General features: G+C 46.4%; 1 protein-coding gene across 1 annotated transcript; it reads right to left on the bottom strand.

Annotated features, from left to right (window-relative positions):
• Positions 1–5,411: 5,411 nt before the first annotated feature.
• Positions 5,412–15,954, bottom strand: LOC119177174 (large ribosomal subunit protein eL13). The gene is made up of 4 exons (XM_037428578.2): positions 15,826–15,954; positions 15,364–15,620; positions 12,017–12,190; positions 5,412–5,676 (listed from the first exon to the last, which is right to left on the bottom strand). The coding sequence occupies exons 2-4, from the start codon at positions 15,607–15,609 to the stop codon at positions 5,452–5,454; spliced, it is 645 nt and encodes a 214-aa protein (XP_037284475.1). The 5' UTR covers positions 15,610–15,620; positions 15,826–15,954; the 3' UTR covers positions 5,412–5,451.
• Between the last annotated feature and the right edge of the window lie 172 nt (positions 15,955–16,126).

The raw sequence follows: 16,126 nt of genomic DNA, 5'->3' as shown, positions 1-16,126 counted from the left end.
GTCCCATCTCATACCTTAACTCAGACGGGCCTGATCAAGCCGCCGTTCTGGTACAGAGGTTTTTGGTATTACAAGGTCGCGGGATTGAATCGTAGCCGCAGCTGCCGCACTTCGATGGAAGCGAAATGGTAGAGACCCGTGTACTTATATCTCGGTGAATGATCAAGAGTACCAGATCGAAATTTCCGACACCTTCCACTTTGGCATTCATTTTATTGTGGTAATGAAACGTACGACCCCAACAATTAATTGAACAGACCTGTTGTCATTTGCTTAATGTGCAGGGTTATCGTAACCCAGGTTGTTGACGATAACTGCCACTGGGGACCCCTGATATTTACTGTTTTACTTCCCACCTTTGCTCTCGGTGACTCTAGGACCAAAGATAGGCTGTTGAGAGAAGCAAGTAATTGTTCCATTTTCACTTTTGTCTCCATCATGAAGCTTGTCGATCACAGGGAGTGAGTGAAAAATAAACTTTAATTTGGTCCAGCGAAACGCGCACCTGGCTAATCCCACGACGGCATTGACAGCTCTAGCCTGCCGGCCCGATCACGGGCACGCTGGACGGCCAGGATTTGGTCTTCGAAGACGGGGCTTCGCAGGAGCGTGTCCCACTCTTACTTGCTCAACGTTGGGCTCAACGACCCACACTTCCACAGCACGTGAGGAACAATAGCAACCTAGCCACAAGCCGTGCAAGAAATAGTCGTGCAAATTTCCAGACAGATGCTATTCAGGAATGCTGGCTTTGGGTAGTTGGTTTGCAGGAGCCTGAGCGTGACCACTTGCGACCTGCTTATATTGGATGGAGGTGGCGGGAAGGCCCTTCTATCTAACAAGGAAAAATTGAGTTGTCTCATTGTGCGTGCTAGGAACGTCGCTGTGTCCGGGAGGACAGTCGCCTGATCTGAGGGCAGCACGGTCGGCAAAGCCACGCGCAGCCTTGTGAGCAGACTCTTAAAAGGTTCAGAGGAACCCCTCTCAATCGCCCCGACGTGGGCAAGGAACCATAAGATGGATTGCGTAGCGTTGTCACTATTCTTGGCGCCATAGCCTGCACTGCATAGCCTGCACTTGGAGCAGTTCTGTCGACACGGGCCGCTGTGCTGCTCAGTGCTTAATCACATACTCACCGAGCAGCTCTTCAATTTGTGAAAACCGACCCTGCTGTGGTCCACTGAAGCCTTTGCGTGAATCTTTGCGGTCGACAATATTCTGCTTTTGTTTCCGCCAGTCCCGCACGCACGTTTCGGGAACTCAGAACGACCGCGATGCGGCCCAATTTCCACCCGTTTCGGCACACGCGATGACTTTTCTTTTTTGCGGTGCACTCGTCGAGTTTTTGGAGTCGGCCTTACCATGCCGTCGATGCTAATGCACACCAAGATGACGAACTCCTCAGCACATGTACGAAGTGCTGGACATGGGAAACACATTGGCAGAAATGGCCGATGCGCCATGCCGACGCACGTAGGGGGCGGCCATTTTGCAAGTGCGGATGGCAATAGAATGACCGTATTCATTTTTTTTTTCGTACTCAATTCTAACCCGCATGCGATTTATGAACTCGCTTAACCGGAAAAGAGGTGCGTGTTAGATTCGAGTAATTACGGTACCTATCGGGCTACCCGGCCTTTCTCTAATGCCACGACGGCTGCTTCGGAGTCTCTCCGATCGTCTTGTCTTGCATGACGAAGAGTGCAATGGCCACTTGTTCGGCCAACTCGGGGGTCCGCCGTCCCAATCGAGGCACAGCAGCTGTAACTTGCCCCCCCCCCCCCCCCCCCCCAAACGGACAACCCTACGCACACCCATAAAAACCACGTATGTAAAGCAGGTGCGAAATATTACGTAATGCAAACTAAATTTTATTATGGGGACTGGGTTCAAAACTTTGACCCGAATGCGAGCGCGATTACCACTAGGCTCTGCGCCCATGCTTGCCCACTTCTAACTGAAGCATACGAGTGCATTTTGCAGACAATAAACAAAATATTTTGTATTGGCGGATTAAAGGCGGCTTGCTGGACAACGTGTAAGGTCAACAGAAATTGCACATTCCAGGAAGATTGCGGCGTTAAAAAAAAAAAAAAGAAAATGAATTCATAACCCATTTTTCTACGATCAGTTGCCTGTCCTTGCCCTGGGACGCTATAGACATTTGAAAGAACATGAGACACCATACCGAATCAGCCCTAAAAGAATGCTCCGGGGACGGTCTCGATAAAACTGATCGCTCACGTCAGGAGGGAGCATGGTGCAATGCAAAATAAAAGCAATAATAATATGGGGAGTAGCCCAACAAAACAGCACAACAGAAAGGAATAGACGAACACCGGCGCAAACAGGCAACTGAGTATATTGAAGGCAGCCCCACATGTTTTGTATTGCACAAGAACAGATCATTGAACATGAAAATATCAAACTAGGTGCGACAGGAATTTCATTTCAGCATTATACAGCGCAATCAATGTGCCACTTACTCACTGAACTCGTCACCCGCTTTCCTGATAAAAAAAAAAAACGCTTCAAGGGCTTCACGCACTATCGTATTAGTCAAATTTCGCTTCGACTTCATGCCAAGCTCCAGTTGTGAACCATTTTTTCGGTGTGCAAAACTCCTAGGCTGAAGTAAGCAAGAAAGAGCTCACGAAGCCTCAGAAGCAGGAGTGTGAAAGAGGCCCATCAATTGCGTTGCACACTGCTGACATGAAATTTTTGTCCCGCCAGGTTTAATAATTTCATGCCACACTGCGATGGTCCAGTGTCTAAGGTACTCGGCTGCTGACCCACAGGTCCTGGGATAGAATCCCAGCTGAATTTCCGATGGAGGCAAAAATGCTGTAGGCCCGTGTGCTCAGATTCGAGTGCACGCTGAAGAACACCAGGTGGTCGAAATTTCCAGAGCTCTCCACTACGGCGTCTCTCATAATCACATGGTGCTTTTGGACAAACCCCACATATTTTAGTAACTTCATGTTTGATCACATTCATGTTCATTGAGACAGTGCGCCTGCACAGAAGGAAAGCCATGCATCTGCCTTTAATAAAATCAATTGTCAATGTACTCCTGTTCGTTTTGCTGCGCGGTTGCACTTTTTACAATGATATCTATGTCCAAAGAGCAACTTAATGAAAAGAAGCAGGTGAGTTATGCCCACGTCGCTTGCTTCCATTTCTACGATAGGAGAGGGGCTCCTGAATTTTCTTTTCGATTCTGTTGAATTCTGCAGCTGGATCAAATGAATGAGGGGCTGTAGTAGATGTCTGGGCTAATGAAAACTGACAATAAAGAGGGATATTGACCATAATTGTATCCCAGTGCCCAAAGCATAGGCGTGCAAAGCTGCACACCTCCCTCCACCGTTTATCTATAGGGGTGCCATGTAAGCACCCTATCTTTACTCAGGTGTACCCGTTTTGCCATTATTCATTTTGTGATGAGGCAGCAAATTTGGTTCACATGGTGGACACACTTTTAGATCAGAACAACGGTTAACATGCTCTAGAGTCCTGGGAGGCCCTGCTCCGCAGCCCAGACTCCAGCAAGACATCATTCAAGTCCTTGCTGCTGCCATGTCTCATGAGATTTTAGCCGACGGGCAGTGCCCGACGAGATCGATTTTTGTTTTTTCTCTCTTTCAAAATGTAAGGTCATGGGCATATGGTTATTGGTGACAATGAGGGCCCAGACCTGTGATGTTGCATTCTAAGCGTTTTATTACTTCCTGCCTGCACCCCCAGAAAACTGGTGCCCAAAGGCAGGTCATTGCGAGAACCACCTCATTGCTTCATTTCCATCCAATGCGCAACTTAATTAATCTTCGGACGTGACCAACGATGGAGGTATGGGAAAACCCCACGTATGCCCATGCCTTTAGAAGCGGTATTATGTACACTCTAAATAATCAACGTGGGTTGAAAAACTTCAGAATAAGTTACCAAATGTAAACGTCGTTATGATCTTTATGGGCATACCTTTTGAAACAAATTGACAACATTCGAGTATTCAGCCCATCTTATATTTTTGGCTAGTTCTATCTACGTTAATCCTATAGTCTACGGTTATTTGCATTGAGAGTGTAGACGTGTACAAAATTCTTGATTAGGAGAGTGAAGTCGCAATGGATGCAGAACTATATTGAAGCGATATAGAGTTTCACGCAATGGCCTGGTTTCTGTACGCGGCTTTCCAGGGAGATTTAAAACGTACTATCACACTCAGTATGAGCTACACCACGCGAGGGCATGGCCGAGCTTCAAGTCGAGCGCACTGGAAGGTTGCTTAGTGGTGCCGATTGTGGCGTAGTTCCGCGTTATCGGGAGAGAAGTTGGCTGTTCTGGCGAGTGCACATAGTCCCCTCTCGTTTACTTTCATGTTCAAAGTTATTTTCGGAGCTCACATCACCACAGGGCAAAACGAGGGAGAGGGTGAAAGCAAGTGAAGGCAATGCACACTGGCACAAACTGCGAAGCCTTCCCATGATAACTCAAAAACATGTCACCATAGGCGCCATTATACATAGTGCACTTGGCCACGCGCTATCGCAATGTAACTCGCACTGCGTGCGGTAGTACGCTATTGCCAGGAAACTGCTTGGCCATCACCCTGATCATAAAACACAGTTCGAATGAGTAACGATAAGAGGCAGTCTTGGCAACCACGTTAAGGAACAAAAAGCAGGACACAAAAATTTATAGACCAGTAACCCTTTCAAATTAAATTTTGCAAGCTACCATTGAATGGTTTCAGTAAAAGAGCTTATTGCCTCAAAAATCAACTATCGTCAAATTTTTTGAATCTGTCACGCAAGAGCGGAGTTAGTGATTTGTACAAGTGCTCTAATTTCGTATCAACGAGCGCGCTAAAAGCTACGCAGAGGAGGAGGGGGGTAAATAGAGACAATGGGACAGGAACATATGCACCCATTGGTCAGGGCGCGCCGCGACCTAGATCCCTTTTTTGAACACGCTGCTATCTTGATCTTGAGGGCACACGACGATGCCCTACGATGGTCGCGATAACTAAGCAGCACACGAATTTTCGATCAGCCAATGGCTGCCCACTTTAGGTTATTGGTACGATAGCCAATGTTTATAGCATCATAGTCGAGAGAAGGGACTACCATTTGTAGTCGATTTTGAGAAATGTTGATTCTAGGCTGCATTGCGCTGTAAAGATCTGCTCGAGTGCCTCAACTACCAACTGGCCGTGTTTTCTGACCATGCGAAATAGCGTTGCAAGGTCTTTAAATTTGATGCGCCAAATGGGAACTGAAAAATTAAGTTCTGATATGTAACTATGCAGGAGTGATGCAAGGAGCTTATCAGCAACTGTGAAGGCTTCAATGTACTGACATTCCTGACTCCAAAACACATTTTCCACATATAGCACAAGGATCAGCCCATGTGGACAAGTTTTCTTTACTGTTAATCAACAAAGTTGTGCTAGCCCTTCTTTGGAGCCTGTGCTTCCATGCTCTCAGCTGCCTCACGAGCCTTCTTTGCTCGCTTGCCCCAGAGCCGTGCCTTGGCCTTTGCTTGCCGCAGGTGCACGTAGGCGCAGTATTTCCTTTCTTCTTCAGTTGGGACACGAGGCTTCTCCCGGTGAGTGGTCTTCTTCAGTGGCATAACCACTCCCTTCAGCTGTGTTGCAAGCTTCTGTTCTTCCTCCTACATAAAAGGGAAGGGGAAATGCACGAAGGTGCCAGCACATTATTAATTCCACAAGAAGTTTGTATGAATAAATACTTGTCTCTTTCTAATACCCACGCATGCACAGAGATAATACAGTCGATCATGGGGATATATATCAAACTCCGACTTTCTGACGATTTTGTATGAACACATTTAGCCAGTAAAGCAAGTCCCAAGGATCTTTTGTAGACCAATAAAATACAAGGCGAAATGATGGAAACTCTTATTGAAAAAGCCATAATCATTAGATATTATTAGCCTGCAATATACCATATAGTGCAGAATATAGGCCGAGATTTTCCCCCAAAAAATGTCAATGAAAAGTCACCCCTCGACCTATATACCGGCCCTTGGCATAAACCAAGTGATCGCCTGGCAACAAGAAGTGTCACATGCTTTTTGGGCATCAGCATCGACATCGCCTCTTTGGGCCAACGCCATTTCTCTTTTCTTGTTGATTTAGTGTTCGTAGCACGGGTGGTTCGTAGCGAGTGTCGAGGTTACTCTGCGACTAGCCATGAATACGGGGACGCGGCGCCAGCTCACCGCCGCATTTAAAAGAAAAAGTTATTGAATTTGCAGAGGTGAATGATAACATGGCGGCACAGCGGCAGTTTGGAATGTCTCAGAAAAGCACCAGCTACTCACGCAACCAAAAATCCTAACTGTTGGTGTGCAACGAAAGGAAGACGTCATTTCGCGGTCGCCGAGCTGTCCACCCGGAACCCGAAGACAAAGTGGCGGATTTCGTCCGCGAGTACCGTGCCAGATCCCTGCCGGTGAATGCGGAGCTCATTCGATCAAAAGCTGTGAGCTCGCCCGTGAAGCCGGTCTATCAAAGAAAGACTTCAAGGGATCCACTTATTGGGTCCGTTACTTGCTCCGGGAGATCGTCGTCTGCTGCTTGTGCGTTGCAAGGACATGGTTCTCGAAAATTTCTACTTCACGACGTGTTCACGGCTCGGTGATCACTTAAGATATAATTACACTTTAGTTAGGAGCAGTGGGCGAATTCGCGATTAGGTTACTACGAGCGCGGTGCGTCATCGCAGTCGTCTTTAGCCCTCACTCCGCCGACAGCGAGACTGCGGGCAGGAACGACGCGCTAGCGCACTCGTGACGACGTGCTTCGTCGCAAGCAACGAAGCTGTAAGCGGCGGCACGGTCATATTACTACGAGCGGCCGCACCGGATGCACCATCAGATTACTACGACCGGGCCATGCAGTCTACGAGCGCGGCGCGTCATCGGCGTCTGCTTTAGCCGTAACTCTGCTGACAGCGAGACTGCGGGCAAGAACGACATGCTAGCGCATCCAAAACAACCCGCGGATTCTTTTGGATGCGCTGGACACCCTTCGCTCCCTCTTCGGCACGCGTGACGACGATGTAGCAATGGACCACTTTTTCCAGTGCCAAGGGAGAAGTTTGAAGTTGTTGCCTGGCAAGGGTCGGCAAAGTAAGTTGACCGACTTATGGCAATAAATTTTCGTTCTGCTGGCCGTATCACTGTTTTTATGTCTCATACTCGCGGCAACGAAATTCTCACGAAAACGAAATTTTTCGGTTTCCCCGACGATTTCGTTACTGCGGGTTTCGACTGTATCTAGTAATCGGTGACTTGATTCTAAGGCTACAACATCATGTAATGTTTGTGAGGCATCCGACAAGCAGAATCCCTGTAAGCTCGTCGATGCTGCGAGCGTCGCGCCATACCTGTTCAGTCAAGGCTATGATCTACGTGTCTGCAGCTGAAGACATAACATTGAGGTTACGCTTATCAGTGATTGTTCTCGATTTATTTACATTTGTCTGTATGTTTTTGCAGACTGTCGTCCTACGGGAGCATCTAACAAGATCGCCTGGCAGTGTGGTGGCACTTGTGGGAGCAGATATAAATCACGATCTTTGTCTCTGTTGGCATATAGCGTGCATGCTGCCAGGCGAACTGGGACATAGCCTCTGAGACTGGATGCTACCTGTTGGCGCTCATCTTCGAGGCCATGACTGGGCGAAGGTCAGACTGTCATGTGCGCTGCGATCACCAAAAATGCAGCGTGCCATGAGTTGAGGAGGCAAGGCAGGGGTGAGAAGAGGGTATAGATGTAATTGTGCGTAATGGCCTTGGTACACGGTGTGTCGCTAAATCTGTAGAAAAAATGATTTGATGATGCTCAAGCTTAAAAAAAAAAAAAACTTGTAGGGCCCCTTTAAGGGGGGACGCGGCCTTTGAAAACCGAAAAATCGTGAAAAAGTCGATTTTTGGCAAACCACATATTCGGGCAGTATGTGTCATAAACTACCTTTTCTGTAAATATCAACGTCTAATTCGTCGCGAAACCATTTGAAATAAAGTTTAGAACATGCCGCGGCGGCCCACGAGCGGCGTGCGAGCGCTCAAAATACCCCAACTTGGCGTGATCGCAGCTTCTCGACCGCTCGACGGAGCGCCGCCATTTTGGTGTTGTTTTGTTTGTGAATTCTTTCTCTTTCTTTCCCCGCCCCCTGCATCGCCGGCGGCAGCGCAGGAGAGGAGCAAGCCGCTCATGATTGGAGGGCTCGCGAGAGCTTTCAAGTTTCCCGCGGCTGAGGCGCGCGCTCCCCAAGGACGCGGGGGAGCCCGCGACTGCCATTGGCTGCTGCGCGCGATGACGTAGCGCTCTTGCGCATAATGCGGCCGATGCGGCTGCTCGTCTGCTGCTCCTCCGTCCGGCGTCTTTGTGTTCCGCTCGCTTCTGTGTATCGTTGCAGCCGTTCGCATACTCTCCACGTTTCAACTGTCTTCGAAACGACTTTCAACCGTCTATACGAGACCGTTGTTGTGTTCGCTCACGATGCGCCCAACGAAAAAGAAGACGCTACAATCGTTCGGTGCAAGGAAGCGAGCTATGAAGCTTGTCCGCGCGGCGAGGCTCTCCGCTCGCACGTGCGCCGACGGTACCTGTGGGGCAGCTTCTGCTTCATATACGCAAGAGAGTGGTCGCATCGACGCGCCTAGCAACGGGACTCCTGCTCCGCCGGTGCAAGAATTCGTCGTTACAAGTGCGCATGGTGTCTCGTGCTCATTGACAGTGGCTTCCGCATCTTCTCCTTCATCGGCCTCGAGTGCGATCGCGTCGTCAACTGTGCATTTGCGAACAAGTTTCCTGACGTGCGAGGAGAAAGAGGCGGCGGATCAACAACGCGCTGCTGTGCAAAGAGAACTTGGCGCTATGCCAGCGACGGAGCGGAAATTTCAGGCAATGGAGCGCGATCATGAAGCTGCCACCGCTACAAGTGAAGGCGAAAAATTTTTCCTTGTGCAAATGGATGCCCTAGACGACCTGCTATCTCGGACCCCGTGCCACCGGTGCACCGTGATTGGGATGAAGGTACGAGGAGGCACCCAACTTGGACTTGCTGCAAAGCTTGAGCTAGTATGCTTGCATTGTGGAGTAGTTTCAAGCTCATGGAGTTCATCTCGTCAGGATGACACAAAGGCCTTTGATGTGAATGTAAGAGCCATTATGGCAACAAAACAAATAGGCAAGGGACAAACAGCTCTCAACGACTTTTGGGCAGCGATGAACGTGTCCCATCGTGGCCTCTATCACAAGAGCTTTCAGAAGCACCTGAAGAAATTCAGGGAACCGCAGACACAATGCGTAGAAAATTTCTATGCAGAATCTGCTTCTACTGTAAAAGCCACTTACAAAGAAATGGATCAATATTTCACCAGGGATATAACAGTTTGTTATGATGGAACACGGCACAAGCGTGGGCACACATCCCATATTGGAGTCGGGGCAATTATCGAATACCATACGGGCCTTATCTTGGACGCCGTTGTTCTGTCTAATCAGTGCCTTGGTTGCCAAGTAGGGCCAAAGCCTGGAGACGCAGACTATGCATGCTGGCTGGAGAATCATGTGTGCCAGAAAAACACCGACTCTAAATCAGGGAGAATGGAGGTTGAGGCAGCTATCATCCTCTTTTCACGCTCACTGTCGAAGAACAACCTCCGTTACACAACGCTCGTGTCTGATGGAGATAGTGCCACCTTCTCTGCCCTTGTACAAGAAAATGTTTATGGATTGGTCCCCATTTCAAAAGAGGAATGCCTGAACCACGTTCAGAAGAGGATGGGGACTGCACTTCGCAACCTTGTGCAGAAAAGTGACAAGGCTTTGGGAGGGAAGGGCAGGCTGACAAAGGCCCTCATCGACAAGTTGACAGATTATTATGGCTGGGCCCTACGGAACGATTCCGATGATGTGGCTGCAATGCGGCGGGCAGTGATGGCATCGTACCACCATGTGACGTCGACGGATGAGGAGCCGCACCACGACTTGTGCCCAGAGGGTGCAGACTCCTGGTGTCGTCACAATGCCAGCAAGATTACCGGTGTTCCACCTCCGAAGCATTCGTACAAGCTGCCACGCTATGTTGCAGATGCACTTCTACCCATTTATGAGAGGATCTCACAGGCTTCTCTTCTGCAATGCTGCCTGGGAGCAAAGACACAGAGTGCATCAGAGTCCTTTCACTTTGTGCTGTGGTCCCTCATGAGCAGCATGCGTCACTGATTGCTGTGGAGACAGCACTGCATGATGCAGTGCTAAGATACAATGCTGGCTGCTACAGGGCCACCCAAGAGCTAGCTTCATCAGTGGGGCTAACACCTGGCCATTCAACGGGCAGCCGAGAAAGATTCTCTGCGCTTGAAAAAGGCTAAGAAGCGATCCCTAGAGAAGATGGAAAGGCGGCAAAGAAAGAGAGTGCCAAAGGACACCTCCAGTTACGCTGCAGGTTCATTTTAGAACTGCCTATGTGCTCAAAACTTTCAAACGTCGTTTTCTCAAAATGACTTTTTTGGCTAGTGAGGCTGCTTATTCCAGCCATATCTCTGGAACCACTCATTGGATTTCCATAAGTCTTTTTTTATTATGTACATGAATAAATTTCTGAGGGGGTGACAAGCCCATTTTTTCAATATATTGTGTGTGTTATTTATTATATTTAATCAAAATTTGATTGATAATATCCTAATCACGAACACAAAGTTTGATGGTCTGCTAAAACTTTTCAGCAAGGAAATTCAAAAAAAGGGCTCTGTTACCCCCTGGAGTATCAATCTGGGAATCATCATAGTTAATTTCACAGTTCCAGCACCTTTTGAAAGTTCTCCAGGCGTGGAATAAGAGAACCATGTGCACTACCCTGATATTCTGCTGTAACTTGAAAACCAGTGAACATAACTTGATGAAATTTTGTAGTTCTTCTAATGCTTTTGCTATAAGTCTATCCTAAAAATTTCATTTAAGATATCTCAATAAACAAAAAAGTTGGTATCCGATGGTAGCCTCCCCCCTTAAAGAATTTTTGTTCAATCTTATAGATCAGGGGCCAACAATACTTTTTTTTTAGTCTTTCCAGCTTAATGCAAGATCTTACAGGAGATGAAATGGTTCAGTTGATTAAGTTGCTGACTGTTCTTCAGACTTGGCGGGGACCGCAAAATTGTCCGAAAAAAATGGTTAAACTGGTTGGTGGCTTTATGGTGCCAAGCAACGTCTCACTTATTTGGTGCGGTTTAACGGTCTGACTTTCTCTTTAACCTGCACTGATATTGCATAGTACGCGAGCTTCCAGCATTTAAGTGGCTCTGAAATGCTGCTGCCGCAGCCACGAATGACTCGATGTGTCTCAGGTCAGTAGCCAAGCACCGTAGCTATAGTGGGCAGAAAAGGTTCCAGATACTGTACCCTAACTGCTCAGCGCTACTAAGCAACCACAAAAGCAGAGAACATGTGACGGGCCTGACTGCTCAAAACGCAACACACAGCCAGAATGACCATGTGCGAAATGACACCCCCCCCCCCCCCCAAAGACGGTTGGAGCAATAATGATGATCTGGTAGACTGATGAAGAAAAGTTGCATCCCTTACAATTTTGCAGCCAAGGAAGACCAGGTACGGCCTCCAAAACTAAAACTGTACGCGCTTCCAATCTTGAAGCCAACAAAACTAGCCACTGGAAGCCAAACTTGACCAAGCCAATAAATAAATATAACATGGTGGCTTCGCTAATTGAGTGGCACGACACAAAACGAACGATTTGGTCCTGAAAATCAAACTTCAGGGCATAAATTCATCTGAAGAATCGATCGCAAAAGCGCATTAGTGCTATAGGAACCTTGGCGGAGCATTTGTTGCGTCCGAAATATTCAAGAAGTTCAAATTTTCAGAGTCCCAAAAATTTGTCAGCGACTGTAAATGCAATACTAAGCCAAAACAAGTAAATGAGCAAAATCATGCAAAGACAGTAAAGAAACGTACCGTTGCATCACCCTTGGCAGGTTTGGAAGCCTTGCGCGGGAACAAGATCAGCTTCGAGCGGTACTCCTTAAGGCGTTGCACGTTCTGCTGCAAGCTCTCAACACTCTTGTTGCGGCGCCTGTAGTCAACAGCAATGCCAATGGTTCTGGCAACCCTTTTGGCAATACCTGCAGCCTAGTTAATAATATTTTTTTTTATTCTAAGTAGACCGTGAAGACACTTTAAAAATGATGGTGGGGATGGCCTTTTGTAATAGATTACAGGAATTGTGCGAATTGGCATTACCAGAGGAGGGAGAAAAGCTCTACAAAAATAAAACCTTTGCACAGATGCTGTTACTTAAACTGTGCCAGAATTATACAACTTTTATGCAAAAAACAAACAAACTTTGAAACCCCTAACAAGGCATTTTTATAAGTGGATCTAATGGATGCTCTCCTTGCTCAGTTTTAATAGCAACCAACCTCTGGCAAATTACAACAGACCCACCCCTGCAATTTAACAAATTACATTAGCTTCACTTAGATTACTACAACCTTGTAGCAAGATGACAACACAGGCTACATTAAGCTCAAAATCAAGTTTTCAGGGCTCCATGTCATTTTGATGATAAATATTGAGTTTCAAACACCACTATGGTCACACTTAAAGTGTAAGTGTATTGCATTAACTTTCTGAATCTAATATTACCTCACTGTAGTTTCTATGAATGTGTATTTTACTGCACAGAAAAATAACACCATGGCTATTTTACGATTGAAACATGCCAGTTTTTAATAGGGGGTTTGCACTCAGCCTCGATCTGCAAGGCGGCAACATTATCGCCCTATACTTTGAAGATTCGTTCGTACATATTGATGTTCGTGAGTTGGTATAGTGTGCCATGTTCCACAGCAAAGAGCTGCACCTTGCCTCTTATTATTTTAAAGATTGCTGTGTGCTATATCCTTTTGCCTGTTCATTAACATTAATTTAGACTTTTTTCATATTTGTGATGGCCAGCAGTACCTAATAATTAAACCTTATAAACAGTGCATGTGGGGGTGCATTTCGCACGATGTTGCCTTAGTTTGAACAGAGCAGACTAAGGACATAATGGACACGTTTTGCTGGATTACAGCACACAATACTGCCATTTTCACTTCAGTTTCCACACTTCACCCTAAAAATGTAGCTGGTAATAAATTTGCCGACTCATGCATGGAAGGGATATATGCAGCTTGCACATGTCCCATCATGTGCACATTGGCTAAATTGCACCAGTATTAACAAGATAGAGAAATGCAAACCTCTTGCTGCCAGTTATCATTACTGCGGTTACTGGCACCTGCTCTGTTTAACTCTGCCCCCTATACCACTACATAGGAGGCCTGATCTTGCTACACAGTAGACCATAGCATGGAGAACTTACGAAATACTTTCAATGTGAAAGCGATTCTACTAACAGCTGCTGCTAACAGCACAAAACTGAACCAGAACACATACTAATTGAAAAACAGCAAGAGGTGATAAAAGCTCCAAACTAAGAATATAAAAAAAGACATGCTGCAAAAAATGCAATAAACCATACATAACTTGCAAGTGTGTCACACAGTGGAACTCTGGGACAATCTCGGCATATGCGCCGCCATCACAGAGCACATGGAGGCAGCAGGCACTGAGTCAAGCTGTGCAATGCTCGCATGTCCTGTCAACACCGTACCTCCCGGTGGCGATTCATTTGTGTGATACTATACTGCCGAACGAGCTGTGTAAATGACAAAAACGAACAAGAAGCAGGGACGTACTGTTTGCCAAAGGTGATGACAAACTCGTGCGACTGCACAGAAGAGCAGTCCGATAAGCAGAGCACATGGCTCATGCGCACATAAACTGGAAGGACCTCAAGACTGAAAAAGGTATGTGTGCGTGGGCATAACTTCATAACAGAGAAGTTATGTTTCCAGATCTCGTGCAAAGCTGTTTTCACCCATTCCGTGCAACACCATGAGCTTGGACAAAGCAGTTCCGCAGTTAACATTGCTTCACTGATGGCTGCATAATGTCCTGAACAATTCTCTTCCGTTATACGCGCAAGGCAAACGAAAACATGCGCTCTACAACAAACGACTGCTGCACGAACGTTAACACGGCGCGGTTATGAGACGCATGTGCTTGATAAAGGTGGACGGAAGACAGGAACTGATGTCACTTGCAAGTTATGCATTGATTCTTGCCGATTTTACAGCAGTTGTCAAGAGAGTAGGACCCCAAACAAAGGGTGTACAGGTGCTCCAGAAGTAATACGGAACACATGAGCTGTAGCCAAGCTATGCAAAGGTGAATGCCAGCATGCGTCATCAGAAATGTTGTCCTTTATATTTATAGACATATGCCAAAAGATAGTACCACCTTTCTGTATTTAAATAAAGAACCAGTTCTCTGATGCAGCATGCTGGCGTTCACATTAGCGAAGCTTGGCCACAGCTCATGTGCTCACTTTTAGTTTTAGAGCATCGAAACCATAGATTTACATCAAATTTTTATAAAAGTCAAGTCCACGCAATGTTTAGATCATGACGTTTAAGATCATCATATTTTGATAACTCTTATGCCACTGCAGACTTCATGCCCGCCCCAAATCCCATGTTGATGCTTCATCAGAGCTGTTTCATGACGTGAATGCAAGTCTTCTATACATATTATGGTGCTCTAAAAATTAACTGTCAATTACTGGAGCTGGCATTAGTTTCCAGTAGTGGCACTCATTCATCCGAGATGCAAACAGTACGGGATTTGGTTTGCAAGCAGCATCAAGTGGCCAAAGCTGATTAAAGACTTTCCCTAGCGCCAAATCCATTAAAACGATAATGCAGACATCACAGCACCTTTTTTTTTTTTTAGAAGCAATACACAGTACGATGAACATTTACATCAACATTTGCTGCGTGAGCTTTATCGATGGAGGTCACAAGGCTAAAGCTCGCACAACATGCCTAGAGCAAGTAGAGGTGCGAGTAGCAGTTTCGGTAAATACACAAATTGGTACAAGCAGAGCAACATTTTCACCCTAAGCATCATGACACAATTTGGGCCTATTCACTCGCCACCATAACGACTACTCATATGCTTAAATTCGAGCTATACCAATGGTTGCACTACAACAAGAGTGTTTCACGTGAAATGCTGAACAAGCGCGGCAATTTAGTACTATATATATATACACCAATGTTCAGTCTAAGCAACTTTTAGTGTTAGAGAGAGTTCTAGATCACAAGCATTATTTAAGTTTCTGAGGTTTTCGTGAGTCCGGATGTTTCAAGGATTACAATTGGGCCACTATCGACATACACGGCACACGTGTTTACCTTGAGCTCCTCAAGAGAAAAACCTTTGCCCAGGCGTTGCTTTGTGTTGTACTTGAAACCCGGGCACCTAATAACAGGTCGGAGAGCTCCCTTGACGGGTCTCGGCGCGATAGCTCGAGCCCGCTTCACACGGTGCGCATGACGGCGTTTCTTCCTCATCGGCTGATTGAACCATGTCTTCACATAGCGCTGCCAGTCCTTATGGAAATGGCCATTAGGGACCATATTGTTCCTTTTAGGAGCCATCTCGAATGAACCTGCACACGATTACAATGCACACCATCAAACTGCACCCGACGCGGCTTTCGCCACGTAATTTCTCATACTACTAAACACACTCTCGAAAATACTGCTTACAATACAACTCAACAGTCGCACGAACTAACGAGACAGGGCAATATTAATAGATCGGAATAATATTTTAGGATTGAACAAGATTGAAAGTTCAATACATAAGCTTACCGTGCGGCGGTGTCCACGGTCCAGTGCAAAAGGAAAGAAGAACCGAACGGTATTGTGGGAATAACGTGGACAAATGATAATACCAAAACTTTGAAGCAAAATGTTACGCAGCACTACAGTGCCTGTCGCTGCATTATTTGTCACAAAAACTACCGCTTTACTTTCCCATTTTTGTTTTTGTTAATAAAAATGACTTTATTTGACTAAATTTTTGCCACGCACGTTTTATAGGCGAGTTAACGAGTAAGTTTAAGAAAAAATTTTAGGTCAGCCAATGTACGTATTTGTGTTGTCTTCTAGT

This window comes from Rhipicephalus microplus, chromosome X (genome assembly GCF_043290135.1).
Source record: "Rhipicephalus microplus isolate Deutch F79 chromosome X, USDA_Rmic, whole genome shotgun sequence".
Classification (NCBI taxonomy): Eukaryota; Metazoa; Arthropoda; class Arachnida; order Ixodida; family Ixodidae; genus Rhipicephalus; species Rhipicephalus microplus.
The sequence above is the reverse complement of the archived record's forward strand: the minus strand, read 5'-3'. Positions and strand labels throughout refer to the sequence as shown.